Source organism: Colletes gigas, unplaced genomic scaffold, assembly GCF_013123115.1.
Source record: "Colletes gigas isolate AHSC1104 unplaced genomic scaffold, ASM1312311v1 Colletes_gigas_Sc00016, whole genome shotgun sequence".
Taxonomy (NCBI): Eukaryota; Metazoa; Arthropoda; class Insecta; order Hymenoptera; family Colletidae; genus Colletes; species Colletes gigas.
The window spans coordinates 2,843,846-2,868,921 of record NW_025106645.1 but is presented as its reverse complement, the minus strand read 5'-3'; the positions used below and the strand labels follow the sequence as shown (position 1 = coordinate 2,868,921).

Genomic DNA, 25,076 nt, shown 5'->3' with positions numbered 1-25,076 from the left:
TATTGTGTAGGAATTCAATAGCAAAAAATGAAGTTTGACTTGATGTTAATAATTTTCGTTATTTTCCTGTTTGAAAAAAAGACTGTTGAAATATTAATATGTAGTTACTTTCTTTCTGTTTCAATTTCATTTTCATCGAGGCGAAATGATAAAATAGAGATCGCCGTCCCCGCCATTTTGCTTCGAATCCCCCGTGATCTGAACTCGACCAATCGTCGAGTATCTCGGAAGACTCACCTTTGCAGGTGTTTCGGGGTCGCCATTGGAGGATTTGAGACAGGTAAAAGGCAGATGGGCTGACGGCCACCACCCAGTTTAAATGGACGCGTTCAATGGACGAAAACAATATTACAAACATTAATTTACATCAGTACCAGTTATTAATATTACAAATCTAGTTTTTTGAGACTTTAAACGGCTGTTCTTATAGAAATTTCGTCCACTGTACTGTCCTTCAGAACTATTTCTTCGCCGATTCTGCAACGTTTCTTCGTTTCTTCAGAGAAGACAGTTTGCTGGAAAGCAACCAGGAGAGAAATTCGGAGACGACTTCGTCGTCCTCATTGGAAGGTTCTTTGGTATCGAAATCTTGAAATATACGCAGGACATTTGTGGCCAGGTGTGACAGACGTCTGCACTTGCAGCGCATCGTGGACACGACCGGCTGCTACGTTTCGTCAAAACAGCTGCTGTCTGATGTCGTGTCGTCTCCCCTTAGACCCACACATAGAACCATTAAAATTCGACGGAATCTATTATGTGAACGTATAACTTGTCCAAGATGAAATTTATCCAAGGCTTTGTAGAACTGACTGATCCTCTGGGCTGGAAACTGGAGTAATTCATTGCCTGTCTTCTGACTGTCTCGCCTGGTGACGGATAAAAAATTTAGGTGATTAGGTGTAAGAGTACAAGGACAAGTACGAAAAAGTAAGAAGGCTATGCGTATATTGATTTATGCTCCTTCGTTTTTAGAACATTAATATCTTTTCTTCAAATAATACAAGGCAATCAAAAAGAGTAGAAAAGAAAGTGAGAAGACGCTTTTCTTGAACCTCGACAACTATTTTCGTTCAAACAGTATAGCTTGAAAGAACAGTGAAAAGTATCGTATTCAGGTTTTGTCCGTTTCTTTGTTTCTTCTTGTCTCGCACGCTTCACCTGCGTCGACTCGTTTCTATCCGCCTTCTTTGATCCATTTCCGCCGTTAACACGAAATAGTGGCTGTGTTAAAAGAGAGGCACCGCTAACCATTACCTAAGCCATTCATACTTCTCTTCTTTTCCAGATTCCGCTTCGATATTCCGTATTCTAAACCCAGCGTGTCACGTTTGCGCCGTGAACCGCCGTTCGTATTGCAACCACGTTAAATGCACCGTGGCACGGATGTGTAACGAGAGACGGTCGGCCCTTCTTTTCGTTCCTTTTTTTCCCCGAAGTCGGTTCAGCCGCTGCTTTGAAATTGGCACGCGGGATGATTTTAGCTGTTCCGTGGCCGAAGAAGAGGAAGAGGAGAAGAACGTCGCCTTCGACCCGTTGGCGCCAGCGCGACAAAAACCACCCATAATCAGCCGTGTCTCCCCTCGTTCCACCGTTTCTACATGCACCCCTGCTCCGCCGTTGCTCGCTCGAAGATCCTTAAATCCTCGATGAACTCTTCTTTAAGCGGAGAGATTCTCCTGTAACAGAATTCCGACATTCTTGGCAATGAAATCAATTTTCATAAAAAATCTATGGTAAGAGACCCAGTTACTGCCACCTGAAAAATTGTCACCGGTACTATTTCGTTGTTTTTATAGGACAGAAGAGAATAGCGACGTGAAAAGTATTAGAAGGCAGAGGTTTAGAGATTGGAAGATAAATTTTAAATACTTAACATGGTACAGAGATATAAAAGAAAATGACTCTATAAATCTACTACTAACTTTCCCACGTCTGAGCGTATAAACTGTCGCTATTATAAAAACAATGACGCAACCAAAGTCGTTAAAAAAAATCAATCGTATCGAAAGCGCCGGTATCTCGGTGGGTGGCTGCCTCTCGGAGCAAAATAAGGATAAAATCCTAAAAGCGTTCTATAAAAAACGAGAGGTCTAGCTGCATGGGGGAGGGGGGCGCCATTCAGTCCATGTGAAAAGGGTTGACTCGTTTTAGGAGTGGCATCCAGAAAGGAACCGCGATGGCCCCTTTTTATTTGGACACCGAAAATGGTGGCGGCGATGGGCTTCGACGTATAAATCAGCGGCTTGGAAAAACACACGGGAGTCGTTGGAGGCTGATATACGAACGCGTGATTCGTTAACGGCTGCTGATGAAGTATGTGTTAATGAAGAGGCTCGCCATCACCCCGCCACCCTCACGAAACACGTGGACGAAGCGTTATTTTCGAGGTGTTGTTGCTAACAAATCATCTTCAACGGAACCGTCGATCAAGGCGAAACTATTTCGACTTAATCCTTTCAATGTGCCAGTCTTGCTTTTCCTCGGGCGGAAAAAGTGCTGTCCGAAATGTTATCGGGGCGAAGACGAATTGCATTTAATTTAAAACTTCAGTTATGCGTTTAGAACAGTGGTTTACGAGCATATTGGTAGGCGCTCCTCTAAAAGAAAAGAGATAAATGATAAGTTTAAAACGGTACAAGAAAAATATCCCGCAACAGGATAATAAATAATTTTTATTAAATTACAATTTTACATGCGTTCTGCTAGCCCAATTCTGATAAGAGATTTTCTTCTAGGTGTACTGTATCAGCCCCATGGAAGATCGACACGCACCGGTGGTTTCCAATCACGAAGATAACCACCCCTTTTCGTTTCGAGGGATAGTGGATACCGCGGAAGAGGGCTGTCCATTTCTTCTGTTTCGTTCTTTCTCCCGTGTTCCTTTCATGAAACCGACGATACGCAACCGCAGAAGGGCGGTGCCTTCGGAAAGGGCTTTAGAGATTCAGACGCCCTTGGTTTCACACCGTGCTTCCGGTAAGGGTGGAACCATTGAATCCTTCAGGGTGTCTAACGCCCCCGCAGCACTCCTCGTAAATTATCCAGGTTCTCAAGCTACATACTTCCAGATTTATCTTTTTCAAATCCGTGACTCGTAATTCTTTAATTGATTTCTTCGTTCCGAAGCATCTTCATGGCGTCTTTATTTCCGAAATCAGCAACCTCTTCGAGAAGAAATCAATTGCTCCAACGCGGTACAAAAGCTCTTCGATCAATTTCTGCTTTCTGCAATGTTTTCATGACATCGCCCTTTGCTAGATCGACGATCTCGCCAGGAAAAAGCCCTCGTCGTCCGAAATAAACGTTGGATCGAGCGCAGTACCCTGCACCAATCGCCTCGAAAATGTGTTTACACGGCACTATACGCTTCACCGGAATAATTCAACGCTCTCGGGCTCGTGTCTTTTTGCTCGAAACGAAAACGAACGAGTTTTCCTTGGCTGCTGGTAGTATTGTGGCCACGGATTTCGCGGTATCGTAAAGTAAATTCCACATTAGGGGGCGTACGAAACGGGGGAGCGGCGGGCGAAGAGGGGTTGCTGGAGCCGCTTAAAATTTACTGTTTCCACGTTCCGATCTATTTTAATTATTTCACCCCGGCACGGCGTCGGCCGTCACGATGGTCCTCCCGAAAAATTCCATAAATCTTCGTCCCGGGTAATTAGCGGCCGCGATACTCTCGCTCCGGAGGAATAAATTGCACGATCCCTTCCAGGAACTTCGGAACATTGACGACACGAGGTGCGCCTCGAAGTCTCAGTGTCTCTCAAGTTTCACGATTATCTCCCCGGATCGTTGAGTTTAAAAGAAAAGAAAATTCCTACTTCGCCTCCGACAAGGGTGAAAGATGTCGCGATCGAGAAAAATTTCGAGAAGTTATTCTTACGTAAAAACACGTTTAAAAGATTTTCTTCAAATTTTCGTATGTACGCGACGGCATATTTGAAATTTGGTTGACTTTAATTTGAGAGACACTGTATCAGAATGTATCGCTTGAAAAATGAAGCGGCTGAAGAAACAACACGTAAACCGCTATTATAGAGCTCTGAATGCTTATAGCAGTTCTTAATTTGCGGGGACGTTTATTTCGTGCCCGTTGGATGTGCAATGTAATTTGACAAGTTTTGGGTATTTTTGTCGTTCGGTGATTCATTTTCTAGCATTAAAAAGAATTATTACCTTAGGACTTTAACTCGGCGTGTAGGACTGCTTTCATTTTTATTCGAGCCTCCTCGGTTCCCTACCTTAATGACTTCAGTAATTTGTTCAGTTGAAAAAGAAATTTTGTAACACTGGTCCGCAACGATTATGCAATTTTAATCCCTATTACGATACTAAATGTAAAACACTACATTTTTTTTCTCATTCCACCTTTAACACTAGATTTACGGAAGCCGTCAATTTGACGGATGTCAGATTCCATATTTAAAATTGCAGAACGCGTAAATATTATTTTTTAACAACTTATGTTGAATTTGTTTGGTGCAATAGCATGAATACATATTCTAATTAAAAGAAAAATCGTATTTTAAGGTAATCGTCAACGATCATCATCGATGCCCGTAAATCTAGTGTTAAGTGAATCAAACATTTTTATAGCTTTGATAAAATTGTCTCGAAATAAAAACTAACAAAAATGCCTATAATAAGCCCGCCATTTCATTGTCGAAGAGAGGAAACTGACTGGGGATAATAATCGCCTTCCGTTACCCGTAAATCTTTCCTTATGAACGATGCGATAGGGTTCTCGAACGAAAATAGAGTTTTTTCCTGGCCGTCGTAAAATATTTATATGCGCAAATAGTCGAGCCGAGTCGGAAATAGGAATCGCCCGTGACTCGGAAAAGAAGAAGACGACATCGATATGAATTTTCTTCTTTTTCCACCCATAAATATCCCTTTGATCGGACTAAAAAATTTGTTCGAGAAGTGAAAATTGTCGGATCGGTATAAGATTTAAGTGAAAGGTCTTATGAAGCTTCGGCTACAGAATGGTAACAGTAGTTTTCAGAAGAAATAATACGTCTTGTTCTATAACATACACAGTATGTCGGGAAAATAACGGAATTTTTTTAATTTAATGAAAACTGCTAATGTCATCTATTGAAATAATATGTAAAAGCTGTATATTTCCTCTACAAAACAAAAGCATCATTATTGGAATCGACTAACGAATTGTCAAGTTAATTGTTAAGTTAGAAACACAATAGAACAAAGAGTAAATATTTAATTTTGTTTCAAGCTCGGGAAAACTTTTACAGAAACATTTGAATTGATGAAAAAAGTTTATGGTGATGATTGTTTATCCCGTACAGGTGTGTTCGAATGGTATAAACGATTCCAGGATGCTCGTGATGCTTTGGAAGATGACCCAAAGCCAGGTCGGGCAAAAATGAAAAATCGCGATGAGTGGTATTAAATACGACTAAAGACATGATTCACGAAATTTTGACAAAGGACTTAAACAAACGGAAAGTCTGCGCTCGATTTGTTCCTCGCGCATTAAGCGAGGACCAACAGATTGCTCGCGTTGAACATTGCAAGGATCTTATTAAAACAGCCAGACGGTACTGCACATTCCTGGAATCGATTGTGACTGGAGACGAGACTTGATGCTTCAAGTACGATCCACAAACAAAGTGCCAAAGTGCAACGTGGAAGTCCCCAGACTCTCCGAAATCGAAAAAATTGCGATTCCAGAAGTCACGAGATAAGACAATGTTGATCTGTTTTTATGATTCTAAAAGTATCATACTTCGGGAATTCGTTCTATAGGGTCAAAATGTCAATGGTGAATATTATGTGGGTGTTATGGAGCGTTTGTGGAAAAAAATCGTTCGAACGAGGCCCGAATATCGAGCGCCAGAAAATTGGTTTTTGCTGCACGATAATGCACCATCGCACAGGACTGTCGCTGTTCGTGAATTTTTGGTGAAAATAACAGGTCCGTATGCTCTAACATCCTCCGTATTCGCTGTACTTATCTCCATGTGATTATTTTCTATTCCCAAAACTCAAACTGGCCATGAAAGGAACGTTTTATGACAGTGTTACACAAGTCCAAGGCGCGGTGACAAGAGTCATTGAGGCGATTCCGCAAAATGATATAAAAAAATCTATGCTGGCTATATCTATATATTGAATAAAAAAAAATAATTTTGGCAAAATCACTAATTTTCTTCTTTTAATTTAAAAAGTTTCGTTATTTTTCCGACATACCGTGTAATTATTACAAACTGCTTTCAGAATTAAATTGAACGCCAGGTTATAACATATAAAACGTAACAAATACTCAGGCAATTGTATAACCGAAGAAAAGAAGTTCACAGTTTCTGTGACGAATAGTAAGATCAAAGCAACGGCTCAGAAATCTTTCATGCGTCCATATAGGCTGAAAATCCTTTGACTCCCGCAGATGTTGGCAGTTGTGAGTGTCGAGGAGCCGGAGAGGTGACAAAATCGGGCCTCCGGTTTTAATAGAGAAGTGGACCCATTACATTATCGTCCCGTCGAAGCGAGCGTTACTTTCGTCGGACAGCTGTTTCCTCGCCCGGCGTTTTGGGAAGAAGTGACTGCGAAGAGATCCTCGAGAGTGGGCGAAGAAACGTTTAAACGGCCACGAACACGCTGAACCCGAAGAACCTGAGACGAATCAAGGAATTCGATATCGACAGTAAAGACAATATTAATTTTTACTTTCTTTACATAATCCGATACAAGAAACTCGAAACCTTACGTCAGTTTTATTATTATTATCCGAATACAACTTGCAGGTGACAGAGGAATGGACAAATTTTATTTTAACCGTTTCATACATACCTGAATCCTTAAAGTATGTATTTCTTTTATCATTTGAAATCTACCGCGCAGGAATATTCTATTCTCTTCTTTCTTCTTTCTTCTTGAAAGGGAGGCGCTTGTAAACAATTTAGAATTTTATGTTGGCTTGGAAAAATTGGAAGACCGACACTGAAAGGAACAGAAACGAACATGTAGTTGTTAGTTGGTTTTCGGAAAGCTCTTATAAAAGTCTACTAAAAAGAAACGAAAAAGGGGAGAGCCGTGCGAACCGGATCTTACGTTGCGGCAGCTGTCGAGGGGACACGTCGTCGGCTTCTCTCCTCTCACAGAAAGAATCTTGCATAAAAAGGAATAAATGTTCGCCGAGGAGCTAGAACGCAAGGAAACCACGGAGAGACAACCTGGAAATCAACAAAATTACTAGACGACGATTCTTAAGTACAAATAGAATAAGTATACTGCAACGGGGAAAATTTCTTTTCGAAAACGAAACGAAGAAAACGAATTTAAACGCTTTCTTTGCTTTACAAAGAAAATCATAAACTTAAAGCTTTTAAAGAATCTAGCCAGCCGTTATTTAATTATTTTGTGTTACTCGTTTGTAGTTTATAAATAATCTTCCGTTGTGATTCGCATGTCACGGCAATCGATTCAAGATCAAATTAAAAATACAGAACTGAAAAGAATGTCTCGCATAGATTCGCGTTTCCTCTTTGAAGTCGCCGATAAAATGAAATCGCGCAATGGCCGCGAGACGGAAGATAGGAAAGAGAGGTTCTTACAGGGTCTCCCAGGAAATTTATAATTCGAACCGCCTGTCGGCAACTAATTTCCTGTTTGGTGGGCGGGTCGTCGAGTTCGAACGATTTTTCTAACAAAGGCCTCTGACCTCGATCTCCGAGCATATCCATCGCGTAATTAAAATTCGAACGAGCAGAACACCGGAGAAATTTTTTTCAAAATCGCCTCTCAATCACTAATATTTATGTGGAGTTTTAAAACGTGTTTTTCTGTAAAAAAAAAAAAGAAAAAAAAGAAGCATTGTACAGGTTAAACAAATTTGTTCTATAGTTGATTCGAACGTGGAATATGCTTGATAGATTCTGGCAACGAACGAAAGACGGCTGAGTCACTTTTTAAAAAATTGAAAAAAGAACCTTGCGAGCGACTTTTTGCTAAATCGCACTTATCAAGGACGTTCAATTTGCAACACACTCGCGCGAAGATGGTGCTGGTGGAAGTACGTATCGATAAACAGGAAAACACTGTATGCATTCATTCCTCTTCCCTGACCCACATTCGCAGAAGTCGCTATCTTTTCTTCTGCTCGTCTCGCCCTCGAACAATCGCCCATAATTCAAACCACGGCTCGTTAAAGATCGCTTTAAATCTGTCGTTTCGCTCCTCGGGATCATAAGAACACAATATCCTTCGTGGAAAAGTTGAATATGAACGATTAAAAAAATTTGTCCAACGAAATAATAAAATTATTAAATTCTTCATTCGTTTTCTCAGCAATATCAAAGCCTGAAATCTTCGCCGTGTTTTCTAGTAAAATTGTAATGGTTACTATAAGCTATCGTTCCATTAAAGAATTACTGCATGGAATTATCGCTTCGTTTCTTCTGAAAAATCAGACGTTGAATAAACAAGTAAATATCAATTGACTGATTTACTTTATAACGCTACTTCGAGAACCACTCGACTATACATATCTATAACTTCGTCTCTTCGGTACTTCAAGTTAAAGTGTTTGTTCCACAGTTTTTTTGGAAACGTTTCCCAACGCACGAAGGAGAAACCTGTCCAATAGTAACCAAGTTACGTCTGTCGTTGCGGTGTTCCGTCCCCTTCGCCTTTGATGTTAACTGACACGAGTACAAACCGTACTTCTTCGAATCGAACGCCGTCAGGAGATACCGGCGGCAGTTTCGGCTCGAATCAGTAAATTAGTCTGAAATAGTCGGCCGATGTCTGCGCGAACGTCAACGAAAACGGAATAGAAGAAACACGATGGTGTCCGGTAGATGATCCCTCGGCGTCGCGACGCTGTCGCACCTTTGTGACCTCCGACGATACGGAAAAGAAACGATCACGACTCCCGTGCATGCCAATAAAATATATTTACAAAATTTAACAGTTGTTTCATACGTGTATTGCAAACCAATTTATGATTTTACAACAAAGGACCCCGCACGGATATTATGGAAAATGGCCCCCGGTTAAATTAGCTGAACTTTTGATACGATGTAGTTCATGACGTCTTGATGAAAAGTTCCAATGGGCCCAAGCTCGTAAATTGAACTGTTTCCGAGATACGGGGGATCAAAAGTCAATAATAGCGCGCCTTATTCTAGACTACCACGTTTGAGCATATTTGAGTGTAAGAAGCACTGTTGTGACCCCGTGGGCCCTTAAATGTTACCCCGTGACCCCCTGACTCTCTGACTCCCCTTCAGGAGTCAAAATAAAAAAACGCCAAAAAGGTAAAAAATGGTTCTTTTTTTCATTGTACAAACATGAAGCACCGTCGAAATTAGCATTACCCATTTTGCACACCATGTGGCCCCTGAAAAGGGCCGTTTTTATAGTTCTCTCTATTTGTCCATAACAATCTCAACATTCATATTGTCTTGATGCCCTCTGTGTTATTGCGAGTATTTTAAGATTATTAGGATTTGCTCGTCATCAAAGACATGTCAAATATTCGGATGGCAATCTTCTAAATACGACCAGAGACCATCAAGACAATATGAATGTTGAGATTCTTAGAATAGAGAGAACTATAAAAACGGCCCTTTTCAGGGCCTCATGGTGTGTAAAATCCGATCGAGCAACTTCCTCGTGGTGCACACTGGGTAATGCTAATGTCGACGGTGCTTCATGTTTGTACAATGAGAAAAAGAACCATTTTTTACCTTTTTGGCAGTTTTTTTTTTTGACTCCTGAATGGGAGTCTGAGGGTCAGGGGGTCAAGGGGTAATATTTAAGGGCCCACAGTACAACTACTGAGTTTTAAGGGGTCAAATAAATGGACAGTGTACAACAGTGCTTCTTACACTCAAATATGCTCAAACGTGGTGGTCTAGAATAAGGCGCACTATTATTGACTAATTTAACCGGGGGCCATTTTCCATAAGATCTCTGCGGGATCCTTTATAACGAAGTAACAACTGTTAAAAGAATACACCGCGCTAATTAAGTACAAACAAGCTGTTCAACTTCATTTTTTCAAGTTGTAATCTGTATTTTGATTTATGCAGAAGGTGAAAACGTTACAAGAAGGACTCGAGCAGAAACGGAAAAAGCAAGGCAACGGTCAAATGGTCGACGAATTTGTAACAAGGTTGTTTGAACACGAGAAGCGAAACGAAGTCGAGGAGAAGAAAAGGAAGTAGCCGATACGAGTACATTTATGGGTTGTGTCTTCGTAGATAGTATTCATTAGGGACACCGCGTATGCGTCAGCGTGCTCTGTAAAAAACGGGACGAAAAAAATGATTCGATCTACGCTCGTGGGAAGTCGACGTCCCCTGAAGACGTCCACGAAATCGAGATAATTTAACAAAAAGTGTTCTTTGCATGCAATTAAATGTTTAGAAAAAAATAAAACAACGTTAATTCTTCTATAGAAAAATGCAATTAATATTGTATGATATACGAAATGAAAATGATATTCAAGAAAAAACAATGAACTCGGAGTTCTCGATTTATTTCGTGTCCACATCGTACTATTTAAACATTTCGAATGTCTGATCAAATAGTATTCGAATAATCGAATAAACAAGAACTAATCATATAACATAACTATTAGAAGAAGAAGAAACGACAGTCGTATGTTTTCATTTCTTTTTGACAGATTTCACGGAACGTCAGACGACTTCTTTTCTTGCGCGAAAGCTGATCGATTTGTGATGGCGAAACCGAAGGGAAACGTTACGAAGATCGAACCACCGCCATACAGAGAGCGCATGGAGCTCAGGTCAATGTCGAGACGCTCTCCGCCACCTTACCCTGAAATCGACAGCCCGAAGAACCTAAACTCGCAGGATGATTCCACATTGAAAGAGCAAAACGGTGCCTTTTCGTTCTATTTCATCAGTTTCTAATTCGTCAAACTTGAACATTTATAAGTATCTTTGAAATATCGCCTTCCCACGGACCCCCTTAACAAAGGAAAATGATTGTCAAAACCTCTAGAGTGGAATTAAATTATTATATTTTCGATATCGTCGAAAATTGATTTTAAAAAATTGTATTTAAGTTATAGGGAATATCCTGTTATATCTCAGACATTCGACATTCAAGTTCCTGTAGCAGCAAATCTTTCTTCCATCACCTATTTAACATGTTGTTAATATCTAAGATAAAAGTTATTTGCATTTAAGGGGCCATTCTACTTTGTAGGCAAGAAAAATACATGCGTCTTTGTGATTTTTTTTTGCGGGCTATTAAAGTGCGATTAATTCTGTGTTTTGTGGATATATTTATTATATATTTTACTATATTTACGAATTTTTGCAACGCATAATATCTATTGATTACGCAGTTTTTGTTGACCAACGAACAACAGTTTTTACGAACGGCGCCCGACTGCGTAGGTGATATTTTGCGAAGAAGCTAACCGAAATCCAAAAACCAAAAATATTCTTAATGTAGATTTTTTTAATTTTTTTTAAAAAAAGTATTGCATATATCGCATTTATCCAAGTTCATACGATAGATGAGACCAGTTCTGAAGATACTGTATAAATTTGACGTTGATATCTTGAATAATTTTCATCTTATTGTCTACGCAGTGCCAAAAAGTGTATTTTCCAGAAAAACAGCTTTAAACATTTACGTCCAGTTGTTACACCTGCGCGTGGTACATTTCAGCAGGATATAACTTCGTTAATTTTCCGAATTTCAATTTAATATTTGGTAGATATATTTTCGAGACTGCATACCAAAAGATATCGCAAAAAAAAAAAATTCGATTTTTTTAATCCCACAAAGTAGAAAGGTCCCTTAATACAATTTTATGACTAAATGTTTTTGTTAAACTGACTGCTGTATAATTAAAATAAAGTTTCTGTTCGAAAATCCAGATTCCGATAAAACAAGGTTGGAAGAAAGCGTAGATTCGGCGACGATAATAACCAGCAACTGCTGTGGCAAATTTCCAAGATACATCTGCTATCGCATCGGTGGATTCTCAATGATTATCATCACTGTTGTCCTGTTAAACTTCTTGTTCCCCTATCCGCTACATGCTTCGTGCGTTGTTAAATGGTATCGCCTGAACACCTTTTATTGCTACAGTATTTGTCAGAATACGGTAATATTAGCGGCAAACTGTATTTATTACTTACTGCTTAATCCTTTGCAGTACAATGACGAGTCTGACTCGTCGTAAGCTCTTTACGCCAAGTTTTTCGAGGTATTTGCAAAAGAAACACTGCACAACGAACAAAACAAAATTAAATAACATACATTTGAAAAATTGCTTGTAATTAAATCGTGCACCAAGGGGTTAAAATTTATCCTTTACCCAGAATCCTTTCTCTCGGCCATTTCGATCCTTCGATAGAGCTTTACATTTTTATTCGATATAATATCTCTTTATTTTTGTACGTTACTCCGACGACAAAGTTCTTGGGCGTTTTAATGGGTTAGCGTGATTATTTGGCTGTTCCCGCGAAAGCTCGAGAAAAATGTGTTCTAAGATAACGTCTACTTGCCCAGCCGCTTCTGCAAACAATTCTTGTGCATAAAGAAACTCAATATTGCCCAGCGCAGGGTTCGTATATTTTTCTTTGGCTGGACGACACCGCTTGAAAAATATACAAACCGCACTTTTCAAGCCCATGAGAACGTTCATGAGACTGATACTGTGTTATTTTGGTGCACCCCTTTGATCTTCAGTGTAGCCAAACGATGACAATAAACTTTCTTGACTACGGAAGTCAGAAAGAGATTAATCCGAATAATATGTACTACACTTTTCTCCACTTTTTGTTCCCCATAATTGTTTCTGAACCTTTAATCGAATAGTTCCCTGGAAAAAGGACGTATGTTACAAATGTTCAAACTTCATTTTATCGTGGGATTGTGGTCAGTACGATTTACTTTTTAAAATAAAACAAGGGCGTATATTATACTAGCTGCTTCCTCATTTGCTGCAGCAGCACTTTTTTCCAAGAAACTATTCGATTGAGAAAAAACGTGTTTCTTATTGTACTGTACTAGGAAATTTGGAGATTCCTGCGTCGATACTATGCAAAAATTAAGATGGCAAATACTTGACTGGTCGTCCTGCATTAATTGTGGCTCACGTGGTAGCAGATGCCTCTACACGGTAAGGGAAAAGTCACTAAAACTAGTAATCAGTTATATTAATTTGCAAATTAGAATCTTTTAATTGCATTCAGACGAGCGAATCTGTAAGCAAAAATTAACTGCTGAGTGAATATAAAATTTATATTCGTTAGTCATGAATTAAATTTACTCAATTCTGCTAATGAAATACTCGTGTCCTTCGATTGTAAGATTCCAGTTCAATTTTACAGCTCGAGGAGTCAAAACCGGATGAAAGCAATGTGATCAGAGCCGTGCACGTTGCATCGAATACGAGAACCGTGGAAACAATAAAAATAATTTTTGAGGAAGTCAACAAAACCTGCGTCGCAACGGTATAACAATCTAATCGTTATTATTGATTTTCTCTTCACCTTTGACCATATAGCGAAGCCGATAAGAATAATTCTTAATCGTTTCACTTCTTATTATCGAAGGGTGAATCTGTGTCAAACGAATGGTTCAGGATATTCGATTACGGCATCAATTACTGTAATTTACATAACTTGGTGACCGGGCTCGGTTATGACAAAAGCCCCAGATTTTTGGAGCTGACAACCAACGCAGTTTGCACTCAATATAATATGGCGGTTTGTGGCTAGCCTCTTACATTTTGTATCGTGTTTTCATTTAATAATGTCTGCGGAGATTTTTTTTTTTTTAAACTACGTCGAATAAAACAGTAAATCATTCTGAATTTTTATTCGATATTACGTTGCGAGGTATTACAAAAATAAATTATAATTAAGTTCAACATGGTCAGATAGTTAAAACGTATCCTCTCCTAAAATCGTACATTATCGTTTAATCGACTTAATCACAATGTCATCATCGTTGCTCCGATTTAATGAATAATTGTAATGGACATTTCTGGCATAAATTATTATTAAAATACTATCCAATTATGTACAAATTGTTACCCCGTGTTTGCAAAGAGGGTATTTTTGTTATTCCTATTCAAAGTGAATAAAATATTATTTTCTACTATGTAGCTACAGGTGTTCGATTCAATTTTTTCTTTCAGTTCTTTTCTTAGATATAGCTGTTTAAAATAGTAATTATAGAAACATCTTAAGTCTCTAACTTAACGCTTTAAGAATTTGTTTTACATTAGCACAGAATTGGGCCGTATTAATAAATTATTAGTGAAACCTTTGTAACTTATAGAATGCGATCAAATAGATCATTATAAACTGTTACACGTATATTGTCATCACAATATTGCTTAAAGATTAAGTTACAAACGTTTCGCTAACAAAACAAGCTTTAATCACGTATCAACGTGAGATGCCCCTCCTTTGTGCGCGTGCTAAATTTTATACTAAAACAGAATCGTTCTTAAAGATGTTAATTAACACGTTGAGTGTCGCGTACGTGACTTTGCCAGTCAGTTATGCGAACAAACATAATTATTATAATTAACTGACATCTCAAGGAACAATTACGCTCCATCACTCTAACACGGAATTTAAGACATTATCTTTCTTTAACCTATGAACTATTAACGTCTACAACAAATATATCAGTCGCCCATGCTCGAGATTCCGCTGGAATGTCTGCTACAATACTGGTGACCACTTACCGCATTCAACCGACACTTCCATCCGCTTTTTGTTATAGCGTTGCATTGAAATTTAGGTGTTCCTGATGCTTTTGAACTGACGCTAGAAAACAATGTTATTTCATTTTTTTTACCTTATTAACAATATACAGTAGCGAATAGAAGTTTCTCTAATATATTTTTATTGCATTACTCGATGCAAATTTCAACTCTACTTTATGTACCTTCTGGCAGGAGATGCTTGATGACTGCGAGAGGATCTACCGATAGAATGATCTATTGCGTTTAACCGTCGCCTTAACTCGTGCGCATCAAGCATAATGTCATAGTCATCGATATTTACGTCATTTTTATTCGATACATTGGAATTCTCGAAGTCAGTAACGTCATCAGACATACTGGGAAACTCGTGCGGATAATTATACACAAGATCCTCCCGAGGCTTCTTAGAAGATACATACGTACAGGACAACTCCTCGCGTTGTACTTTATCCTGCCGACTGCGGGGAATTATCGATTGTACCAAGGAACTGCATTTCTCTATAAGAAAATTGCTTTTACGTCATAAAAACTTTTCTTCCAACAGCCCCCTTGAATTATAGAGCGTTTCCATTGGAATTGCCCTCTCTACTTTAAAAACCACTGAACGGAAGATAGACTTGCAAGTCTGTGAACTTACGTATGAAATGATTTATTTGGCAGAAAACTATGTCATAAAGTTTCCTCGTCATTTTCTTCAATTTCGTGTATAAGGACACTGCTGGAATGCGAGGCGATTTAAGATTAGTATTAGAAGATAAGACGTAAGCCTGTGTATTGCCATTCGCATGCCCGTTTTGATTAATAACTTGTATCGGTTCTGATCGTGCGGTTGTTTTCGGGCCAAATATCCGTTGTATTCCAACCATCAGAAAGTGCACTATAAAATCAAAACAATTAGAGTTATCAAATAGACTTATAGATATCTTTACAAAATACATACTGGTTGTAATTAAAAGTATTAATATAGTCATCGATGGAAAGTCCAGGCAAGCTTCCATGCCATGTCTCAAATATGATACCAAGTTTAATGGCACAATTCCCATTATAGTGATTCTAGTTAAGAACGGCGCATAAAGAAAAGAGGCAATTATCATCGCGCATAACAAGTAAATAATGTGTAATCCTACGCGATACATTCTGTGCATTTGTTCTCCTGAAAATTCAAAACACTTTAATATCCTAATTATCGTTCCATTACGAGTTGCAACAATATTTTACATAGATACCAGTGTCGCCGATATAATTGGTTAGCCAGTTTAGTTTCTGATCCACTTCTGTGCGCATAGTGTTCGTTAGGTTCCAAATAAATTGAATTGTTTCATTGATCCGTGCTAATCTTTCTAAAGTCTGTTCATACTGGTCAAGAGCCACTTTGTGTTGTGCAAATATGCGATTAGTGCTAGTCTCTATTTTGTCCCAAATCAATTGAGCTTGTTCTTGAATGTTTGTCAAATCATTAAGTATTTCTCTATGGTTTCCGCTGCGCTCGATTGCTTGTTGTTCTAACTTTTGACTTGCCTCCTCTACAAAACCATTCATGCAATTAAAACGATCATGATTATGTACGTATTTTTCTTCTGTTTAATTACCTAATCTCTTTCTAATGTCTTCAGTCATCGATGTTAACTGACTATGTCCTATTCTTATCAATGCCCTTTCATTGATCAATTCTCTCAGATTTGTTGTCACAAGATTGTGAGCAGATGTTTGAGCATCCATCAAGTGTTGCTGTTGTTCTTCCAGTTGATCTTGACTTACCTGAATTAATATTTAATTAAAAGTAAATAGATAATACGAGTTACGATAATATAGTTTTTATGCAATTACCTTAAGGGAATCCAATGTTTTGATTTGTACGTGTGCAGTTTCCATCAATTTATTAACAGTCAATTCTGAAAGAGCACGAAACTGTGTACTACGAGCCGAATAACAAACTGCTCTTGCTCTGTTACTCATTAAATGGTATGCATTCCACATATCTGCATCCATATCTGTTGTACACTGTTTCAGGGACTGCAAAAATGTACAACAAATATATATTGATATCACAAATAACATTTCTTCCATATTTTATAAGTATACAATTTATTAATATATTATACTAAACTATTATTGTTCACTTAGAAATGCAGACTTAATATACAATTCAAAAAAAGTTTGGAAATATTTGATTTGATGTGCACATGTATGAAGTACTAGATGTTATGAGACTAAAACTGAAGGAAGCTCAGAGGAGGTCTGGATTGAATCTGGGTGGGGGGTTGACAGGTCTGAACATGTCCTAAACCACCCTTCTATTATGGCAAACACATACACTAAATCAATATATGGAGGTACTAGTTTTACTTAGGGTAGAGTGATAAAAGTAAATGGTAAAATGAGCAACGCTTGAAAATATTTAAAAATACAATTGCAAAAAAAATTATACCATTTAAAAAAAATTCATAATGTTATCATAATAATATACGAAACATTTTTAGAGGAAATAATGCCAAATTAAATAAAGGATAATTTATAATTTCAAAATTTGATTGTACCATTTCTTCTGTACATGGGAACATCTTTCTGCCTTCTACAGCAGACTGACAGTTTAAAAGATTAACGCTTAATTTAGCAAGTTCTTCCTCTGTCATCTGAGAGCAGGCAGTTCTAATTTTCATAATAACTTTGTGTTGGCAAGTTTCCAACGGCGATGACACCTGAATCTCTGTAAATTTTGCTGCTTCCTGGAGGAACTTTTCATCCTCTGTCATGGATTCGTACGGGATCGAAATAAGAGGTACTCCATCTGCCACCAAAACAGTTGTCTCGTCTTTACTGCTGCCCCAGACCCATTCGAACATTGAATATGCTTCACCTCCAGAAGTTATTGTCATAATAAGGAATGTTAATAACCATGTATGCTCCATTTTTAACGAATTTTCTGAAAATACATACTATTGATTATTTATTGCGTTTGCTTATAAAATTTAATTTGTATTGATCATTCATCACCTGCTATAAATTATCTAAACTTAAGGGTAAGAAAATAACCTCCTAACAAAAATAGTGTATGTAATGAATCAGGTTGACATACATATATTTAATAAAATTGCAAAATCAGTTCTCGCAATATGTTGTCCGATGCCACATCCGTATCTTTTACAAAAATTGATTGAATAAATACACAACTCGATTCAACTAGTACGTGTTCAACGACCACTGCTTTGGCTAGAAGAAACGAACTATTTTTGCTATTTGCAAAGTAACTAGGTATTTCATTCGTGTATTGAAAATCTTGTGGATTAGTGTGTTACGGATAAAAATAATTCTTGTACAGGGGAGACGGGAGACACTACACGTGCATATATTTTTTCACATTTGAAATACTGGCAACATTACGATGCTATACCTGTGCAATGGTGGAAAGGAATACAAAGTTTGTTTTCAATTTTATAAGAAATGTACTTCTACATCAACATGAATTTGTTACAATATATACATATTGAGTGCAATGTATATTTCATTACAACTTTTAATTGCAACGTTATGCAATAAATTAGAATTTTGAACAATTTAAAATTTGTATTGTTATGCTTAACGTATTTGAAATTCATGTAGTAACCGACGCTACTTTTGACAGCTTTCGAATGGACCAATCGCAATGGTCCTTACATAACCGATCGGCATAAGCAAATTCATCTCACGAAATAACTCATAACTTTCTCAAATTTTAGTAAGTACTGCAAATGTAACTTTGTTAAACAAACGATAAGATTTAAGGGAAAAAATGAAAATTAAGAATATTTTAGTGTTCGATATTGGAAACACATGTAAATCTTTCGGCAAAGGTAAATATGAAACTATTTTTAGATCTTTTTTGTTTTTTTAATTTGTGTGAACAGTTCAATATTCTAATTTCCATTGTCTTTCAACTTCCTTTTTTAAAACGTGTAAAACGGGTTTTCATTTAAATAAGGTATGAATACAAATTGTACTTCGTTTATTTCAAACTACAGCAGATAATTCACCTAGTACTTTCATATTTACAAGACGTAAATCACACGTTTCGTACAAATTACTTATACAAAAATTAAATACTATGTTATTTCTTTTCTGGGACCACTTCACTAATTCCATACATTCCCGCCAATAATCTTCCGTGTGAAATTGGAACCGGTTCTTTTGGTGCTAAATATGGTCCCTTCTCGTCCATGTATACGTATCTAAATCTCGGTCAAAGAAATTTTTTTAATTTTTGAAATTGTTTAATTCACCGGAGATACCATTATTTAATAGACTACGTAAATATATGTTTCAAAAGGATACGGTAATCTTAAGACCCAATATGCACTTTGAGAAAGTTTTATCGGTTCGTCGCAACCGGTTACAAATATTGGACAGGGTGGAGGCCCCGGTTGAACTCGAGGATTCAAGGTTACGTGAACAGGTGCTTTTGGAGTTACCACGTGAATCCTCATTAACTGAGCTATTAATGGTTTCGTTTGCCTAAACAATTATTCAACTTTAGACGTTATTACATTTTTGGTAAAAATACGAATCGAACGACAATTAAATGAAAAATCCCTTTGATAGTTTAATCTTCTAAATAGTATATACCTGCAAGGGCACGGAAAATAAAGAGGCATATCCGCGGTACTGGATGTGACTTTATTACCACTATCCTTTACGATTCCATTTCCAGTTGCTTTTAGGACCTTGTCAGGCGCAGATGCCATAAATCTGTGTCCTCGTGGACACTCGTACTCTACTCCAACGAATATCTTCACAACAAATTCTTTTCCACCTTTAGATTTACGACCGCGAATTGTATTCATGTTTTGGAAATTTTTCCCTCTTGGACAGTAACCAAGAATTCCTTGATCACCTATTGTAGGCCACAAAGAACCTCTTTCCTTTTGATGCTCCAATCTATCAGAAACAAAGCATATATGACGTAAGCCTGATACATCCACCTAATAGACAAAACTTTATAAAATGTACATCTTTTCTTTTGTGTAAAACTTAAAATCTATGAGTACACTTTGTCTACTTCAAACAACCTTACAGTCACATCCCAGGGTAGAAGGAAAGCAGAAGTGGGCAGAACACCAGCCTGATGTTGCAACCCCAAATTGTGTGAGTATAAACTACTCGGTCCAAGACAAACTAAGGACCAGCTGGAAAATTGTGGTAGCAAACCAGCTGGCGACTCCGTGTGTAACATTCCTGGTAGATACTCCGTTGTCGATGGTTGTCTGACCAGAGACTTCTCTGTATATTTGAGATTGTTAAGCGTCTCTAGTCTTTAACATACAACGTTTTCAGGATTTCATTGAGGAATTAATTACCTTTATTGTCCGCATCGCTATCAGAAACCTCTATCACAACTTTGTGCGCGTCGCTTGGTGTCAAACTGGTTTTACTACTAAGTTTAGGAACATCTTCGTTTGTTTCACTTGTTTGCTCGGATTGACCTCCACTTCCATATGGAGTACGAATGTCGTCTGGAAATTTTAAAGCGAGAATATCGGAATTTTAAAGTACAATAAATTTTACGTTAAAGCGAATACCATTTAAAGTGTTGACTCCAAGGCTGCAAGGTTGAGTGTTCCCTCGTGGTGTTGGTGATTCTGCGTGACAGAAAGAATCTTTTCGTTTTGTCACCGAAAGTAGTTGTGCTGGTCTGCAACGAAAACAGATAACATTTTATAAAATATCCTTGACCCTTTAACAATAAAGGACTCAAATTTAACGCGTTTAATCTGCTATTTTTTTTAAATTTTTGTATTACTTTTATTAAATAATCGATTAATCGAATCGAATAATGATCGATCTTACTAGTATTTCATCAGTGTCTAAGAGTATCTTACCTATAATTATGCGTACTCGGTTGAAAAACTGGAAACTGTATGCTTTCAAGTTGCGCACAGCCACACTGTTTTGCTAGCATTTGGAAGTAGTCATAGTTAGCCTGACGCAGACTAAAAGGGTCCTCCCGCGAGCCTTGATAGCGACCGCAGATACAAGCGCAAATATATCGAACTCCGCTACAATGTTCTCTGATTGGCAAATCACTATAAAGTGAAATAAGTTTTTATTGATGTAATACATTACGCAACGCGTATGCGATTAAACGTGAGAAATTTATTTTAAATCGTCGTACTTATCGCTGTCCCTAGGCTCCGCTGGTTCTCCACCTCCAGCGCCATCGCTTCCACCTCTATGAGTCGGATTCGTGCAAGGGTTGCCTGTTAAGGACAAGACTTCGCACATTTGTCTTCCGGAACGCCAGTGTTTCTCACACTCGGCTTGTAGCTTCTCGCTAAATTCCTCGAATAAAGGACCACGCGCATGCATCTCGAAAACTGCCATTGCGTGAGCCAATTTCGTCTCGTGATATGCTCTAATATAAATATCAAAAGATCCACGTTATCGACATTGTAATTCTTTTGTAATTTTTCACCAAGACAAGGCTGTACCTTGTGTAATGTTGAGGTAGATTTTCCTGATACGTTTGCAGTGCTCTTGGTAGCACTTTACTGCATCTACTTTTGCTGAATTTCACATCTGTATCCAACAAACTGTGTAAAGTTTGAAACTCTTTATCTGTACCATGTATGAAAAAATCGTAAACCTTGTTTGCCACTTCACAGAATATTCCAGTAGTAGGTATCTAATAGAAAGAATGAAATATAAGTATCGCATAATTCTTCTCTAAATCCAAAACTATATAATTATTAACATTGAATTTGAAATTCTTACCTCAAAATATGCAGGTACAGAATGTCTTCCAACATTGTCATCAAAACCTCTTGCAAAGGCCAGATTGATGTGTTGCTGTAGAAACAATTTGAAGGAACGAGTTTCTACGAACACATGATAAGATAATGTTGCTTCAATGAATTAACTTCAGTTGTTTTCCACTCACCAGTTTCTGTATCATCTATCTGAAGATTAGAGTCTTGACTGGCCAAACTTCTTGAAGTACTACCACCAGAACTGATTTTGCAACTTTGTATTAATTTTCTTGCCATATAACCCAAAATATCTCTAGATTCTGTAGTGCCTGTGTTTACATATACAAATTCTTGATTCGCCGGAATTGCAAACAGAGAATTTGAGCTAAAAATGGACCGATGAGTTTCATTAGGCAAAATATAATGATTTTAAATTCTTTTCTTTCAAGTAATTTTTTACCTAATATTAGTTACTATACGATTTTTTCTCAATACGTGGTAAATTTGATCTTCCAAGGAATGTTCTAGCTTCTTGATATTTGCTCCACTAGCAGGATCTTGAAACACAGCAGGACAAGTTTCAAAATAGAATAATACTCTAGGAGAGCAAGGTCTAACATCGGATATCCAATCTTTAGGCAAACTATAAATGCAGCTCAAAACATCAGAAAGCTGGGGTGAAACTTTTTGTCTAAGAACCAACAGATTGATAAAATCCAGCAACTTTTAAATAGCTTCAAGTACAGCTGTAAATATGCATGCTTGAAACAGAATTACTGTTACCTCACAATATCCATTGCTCTGAATAAATGTACATAACTATAGTCAAATGTGTGAGTTGGATGAGTAAGGACAATAACATGAGATATATGAAACAGAACTAACAAAGCTCTAGCATATTTGTCTCTCATATGAGCCCATATACTGAGGAAATCCTTGCAATCTTGTCTCTCTATAAACCTATCATACTCTGTTAAAAGAGTATGTGTGTCTAATAGACCCCGTAAATGCAAATATATAGTTTTATCTTTTGTATCATAGTATCCTTCAATCTCACACTAAAACCAAATTCAATAGATTAATTGATTAATTGCAATTGCTGGTTCTTACTTTGATATGTTTAATATTTCTTACAAATGAATCTTTATCCACTTTTGGTTCATCCAAGAGATCCACTTGGAGGATCGAACCAAGCATATTCGTCTTGCATCCTTTTACACGATATTGCGACTTTCCAAACACAGAGACAATCACTACCTTCTTATCTAAGTGCGCGAAACTAAAACGAAACACCGTACGACATTAGCAAAATTTCAAAATTAATACGACTGTCCTTGACTTTGTATGTCAGAAGAAAAGAATTATTTTCTTCGTTTAAATATACAATTACCTGTCTGCATTACACGGCAGTCGAAATTTTTGCGGTCGCATTGTATATTTATTTATATTTCGATAAGACAGAAATTATACCATTGCGTTCACTATCGAGTATTTGTAACAGATCACAGTACTTGTATTCCCTGTCACTGCTTAAGACCAAACAAACTAATCAAATCCAGCTACAGTGGCGGCCACACAGGCAGTGTTGACTTACACAGGCCACACTGCTACATAGTTACGGCGTATAGTGTCTACCGTGTTTATAAATAATGTTTTATGACTTTTGATATGCTACTCAAATCGTCGGTTCGTCGTAGCTTCAACAGAAGTTTACGTTAAGTTTACGTTAAATAAGTCTAGGGAAATCCTTTCTCACCAACACCGACGGATTCCGGACGTAACAAGCGATATCTGAATTGGAGGATTCCCGTCATTCCCGATCGGAAAACAATACAAAGAATAGAAAGAAATCTTTTGAAAATGGTTGTTTCCAACGACCACTACGAGACTGTACAAGTATTCGTCAGAGAAAGCAAGATAATTAATTTCAGCAATTCTGTAATTAATATTAAATGATGAAGTTAATCCATTTTTAATTTTTTTTTGAATCTAGTAATTCGTAAATATTCTGTAAAGATTGTTTACAAAACACGGTAGACACTATATGTACAGGGCGAATCGTATCTCGGCCGTCAGTGCGTATAACACAGAGCAAATTTTAAAACTTGATTATTTCGAAAACTAAGCCGAAATGAAAACAATGTTATTCTTTTTATTTCTCTTATTTTTCCATAAGGAATCACCTACCGCTCGCTCATACATGTTATTCGGGAACACCCTGTATATGGAGCTTCCTGCTTCGTTAAGATTCGTTTTCATGTGGCAGTAAAAATCCTACTGGCACACACTGTAATTACACTATGGGAATTAAAACATTAAGGAAATTATAATACCTTTGTTTGACAACAACGAATTTAACAAAAAATTATTGGAAATGTTAAAAACTAATTGTTATTAAAAAAGCATAATCATTAAAGGCGTAGCACCTTTTCACGCTATTTACGTACATGAAAATGAAGCGCATAATTTTCGTTCTTTAAGATATTTCAATCACATACATTTTTGTACAAAATATAGCTAAATTATACTGATCACGTTAAAGTTGAGAATAACTCTTTATAAGGATGTGTTGAATACATCAGAATTTTCAGTTTCTTTTTTGTTAACCCACTAGATAGGGTCAAGAAGGTATACGTAAGTAATTACAATTTACAATTACTTCGTTTCATCTATCGTGATTTATTTCAAAGTGCGATTAGTATAATGCTAAGTAATGATAAATAAAGTGTAGCTAATAAACATCCAAGCTTTGCATTATATTTAAATAATAAAGTAACAGTAGACGTAATTTCCTCGATCGTTCAAAAGTAACGATCCTAATTTCCTAACCTGCATTACTCAAAATCGTAGAAACGAAAATGGCAAGGGAACCGGACGAAGAATTGAAGAAGGCGTTCTCTCAACTCCATGAGAAAATGATCGACACTACGCAAAAATTGAAATTGGCGGATATGCAGATTGAAAAGTTAAAACGGTCCAAACAACGGGCCGAACTTACCCTCAAAGAGCTAACCTCTTACCCGGAGAACACGATGACGTATGTATCTGCCGGTAGAGGGTTCTTTTTGGACGACATCAATAACGTTAAAATTGATCTTGACAAACGAATGAAGTATGCTGACGAGAAAGTGAAAACTTTAGAGAACAACAAGACGTACTTGCAACAGAACTTGAAAGAGTGTGAAAACAATATTAGGGAAATGGTTCAGCAAAAGCAGAACAAAGACACCTCTGGTTAACGTTTCAATCTTTGAAACTTTTTCTTATCTTCAATCACCATGGAAATATGATGGAAATTTCATATTTTCTTTCATTACTTTATTGATTTATTTGTTTTTGTTGCATCTATAAGAAATCATGTCTCTGTAATTTAAATAATAAAAAAACTGCACAATTCAATACTCGATTACAATCGTATGTTTGTTTCTGAATCTTTTGTATTTTGTTGAATATATTTTGCATGTATCTATGTGAATTATAAAATGTACGTTCTCTTTTTACCACAATCCATCTATTAAACCATAATAAAATTTTTGTGTAATTTTTAAAGCATATACTAAAAAAGCGAGTGCTCTAAATCTGGGCTGATGAATTTGTGATCTGTGAAACGT

The 25,076-nt window shown here is 37.3% G+C and overlaps 4 protein-coding genes across 5 annotated transcripts; 2 read left to right on the top strand and 2 right to left on the bottom strand.

The window, feature by feature from the left end:
- The first annotated feature begins 10,544 nt into the window (after window positions 1–10,544).
- LOC122400245 lies at window positions 10,545–13,750 on the top strand. Its single transcript, XM_043401599.1, has 5 exons — window positions 10,545–10,881; window positions 11,895–12,078; window positions 13,036–13,144; window positions 13,356–13,478; window positions 13,581–13,750. Exons 1-5 carry the CDS (start codon window positions 10,641–10,643, stop codon window positions 13,743–13,745), a joined length of 822 nt encoding a protein of 273 aa, XP_043257534.1. The 5' UTR covers window positions 10,545–10,640; the 3' UTR covers window positions 13,746–13,750.
- A 113-nt stretch (window positions 13,751–13,863) lies between these two features.
- LOC122400199 (protein brambleberry-like) lies at window positions 13,864–18,091 on the bottom strand. Its single transcript, XM_043401533.1, has 9 exons — window positions 17,741–18,091; window positions 17,284–17,669; window positions 16,574–16,759; window positions 16,336–16,504; window positions 15,973–16,269; window positions 15,687–15,899; window positions 15,384–15,623; window positions 14,929–15,244; window positions 13,864–14,807 (listed from the first exon to the last, which is right to left on the bottom strand). The coding sequence occupies exons 2-9, from the start codon at window positions 17,653–17,655 to the stop codon at window positions 14,666–14,668; spliced, it is 1,935 nt and encodes a 644-aa protein (XP_043257468.1). The 5' UTR covers window positions 17,656–17,669; window positions 17,741–18,091; the 3' UTR covers window positions 13,864–14,665.
- Window positions 18,092–18,811: 720 nt separating this feature from the next.
- On the bottom strand, window positions 18,812–23,059 carry LOC122400184 (protein SMG8). The gene is made up of 15 exons (XM_043401511.1): window positions 22,856–23,059; window positions 22,600–22,744; window positions 22,249–22,523; window positions 21,926–22,156; window positions 21,657–21,850; window positions 21,491–21,594; window positions 21,208–21,401; window positions 20,892–21,131; window positions 20,599–20,802; window positions 20,299–20,411; window positions 20,077–20,232; window positions 19,789–19,999; window positions 19,346–19,657; window positions 19,055–19,234; window positions 18,812–18,951 (listed from the first exon to the last, which is right to left on the bottom strand). Exons 1-15 carry the CDS (start codon window positions 22,894–22,896, stop codon window positions 18,831–18,833), a joined length of 2,721 nt encoding a protein of 906 aa, XP_043257446.1. The 5' UTR covers window positions 22,897–23,059; the 3' UTR covers window positions 18,812–18,830.
- Window positions 23,060–23,904: 845 nt separating this feature from the next.
- Window positions 23,905–24,871, top strand: LOC122400239 (prefoldin subunit 1-like). 2 transcript variants are annotated; one of them, XM_043401593.1, is made up of 2 exons: window positions 23,905–24,093; window positions 24,316–24,871. In XM_043401593.1, exon 2 carries the CDS (start codon window positions 24,324–24,326, stop codon window positions 24,702–24,704), a length of 381 nt encoding a protein of 126 aa, XP_043257528.1. In that variant the 5' UTR covers window positions 23,905–24,093; window positions 24,316–24,323; the 3' UTR covers window positions 24,705–24,871. The 2 variants fall into 2 exon arrangements, with proteins under 2 accessions (XP_043257528.1, XP_043257527.1); XM_043401592.1 differs by having other exon boundaries at window positions 23,907–24,099.
- The last annotated feature ends 205 nt before the right edge of the window (window positions 24,872–25,076 follow it).

Bases quoted from the DNA above. Each gene is read 5' to 3' on its own strand.
- LOC122400245 (XM_043401599.1), top strand. From the start codon at position 10,641: ATGTTTTCATTTCTTTTTGACAGATTTCACGGAACGTCAGACGACTTC. The intron at 13,145-13,355 runs GTAAGGGAAAAG...TCAATTTTACAG, and splicing joins GTAGCAGATGCCTCTACACG to CTCGAGGAGTCAAAACCGGA. The intron at 13,479-13,580 runs GTATAACAATCT...TTATTATCGAAG, and splicing joins ACAAAACCTGCGTCGCAACG to GGTGAATCTGTGTCAAACGA.
- LOC122400199 (XM_043401533.1), bottom strand. From the start codon at position 17,655: ATGGAGCATACATGGTTATTAACATTCCTTATTATGACAATAACTTCT. The intron at 16,270-16,335 runs GTAATTAAACAG...ATGGTTTTGTAG, and splicing joins AGACATTAGAAAGAGATTAG to AGGAGGCAAGTCAAAAGTTA. The intron at 15,624-15,686 runs GTATGTATTTTG...TTGATTTTATAG, and splicing joins AATACTTTTAATTACAACCA to TGCACTTTCTGATGGTTGGA.
- LOC122400184 (XM_043401511.1), bottom strand. From the start codon at position 22,896: ATGCGACCGCAAAAATTTCGACTGCCGTGTAATGCAGACAG. The intron at 21,402-21,490 runs GTAAGAATTTCA...TCTTTCTATTAG, and splicing joins CTGTACCTGCATATTTTGAG to ATACCTACTACTGGAATATT. The intron at 18,952-19,054 runs GTATCCTTTTGA...ACCGAGATTTAG, and splicing joins TATTGGGTCTTAAGATTACC to ATACGTATACATGGACGAGA.
- LOC122400239 (XM_043401593.1), top strand. From the start codon at position 24,324: ATGGCAAGGGAACCGGACGAAGAATTGAAGAAGGCGTTCTCTCAACTC.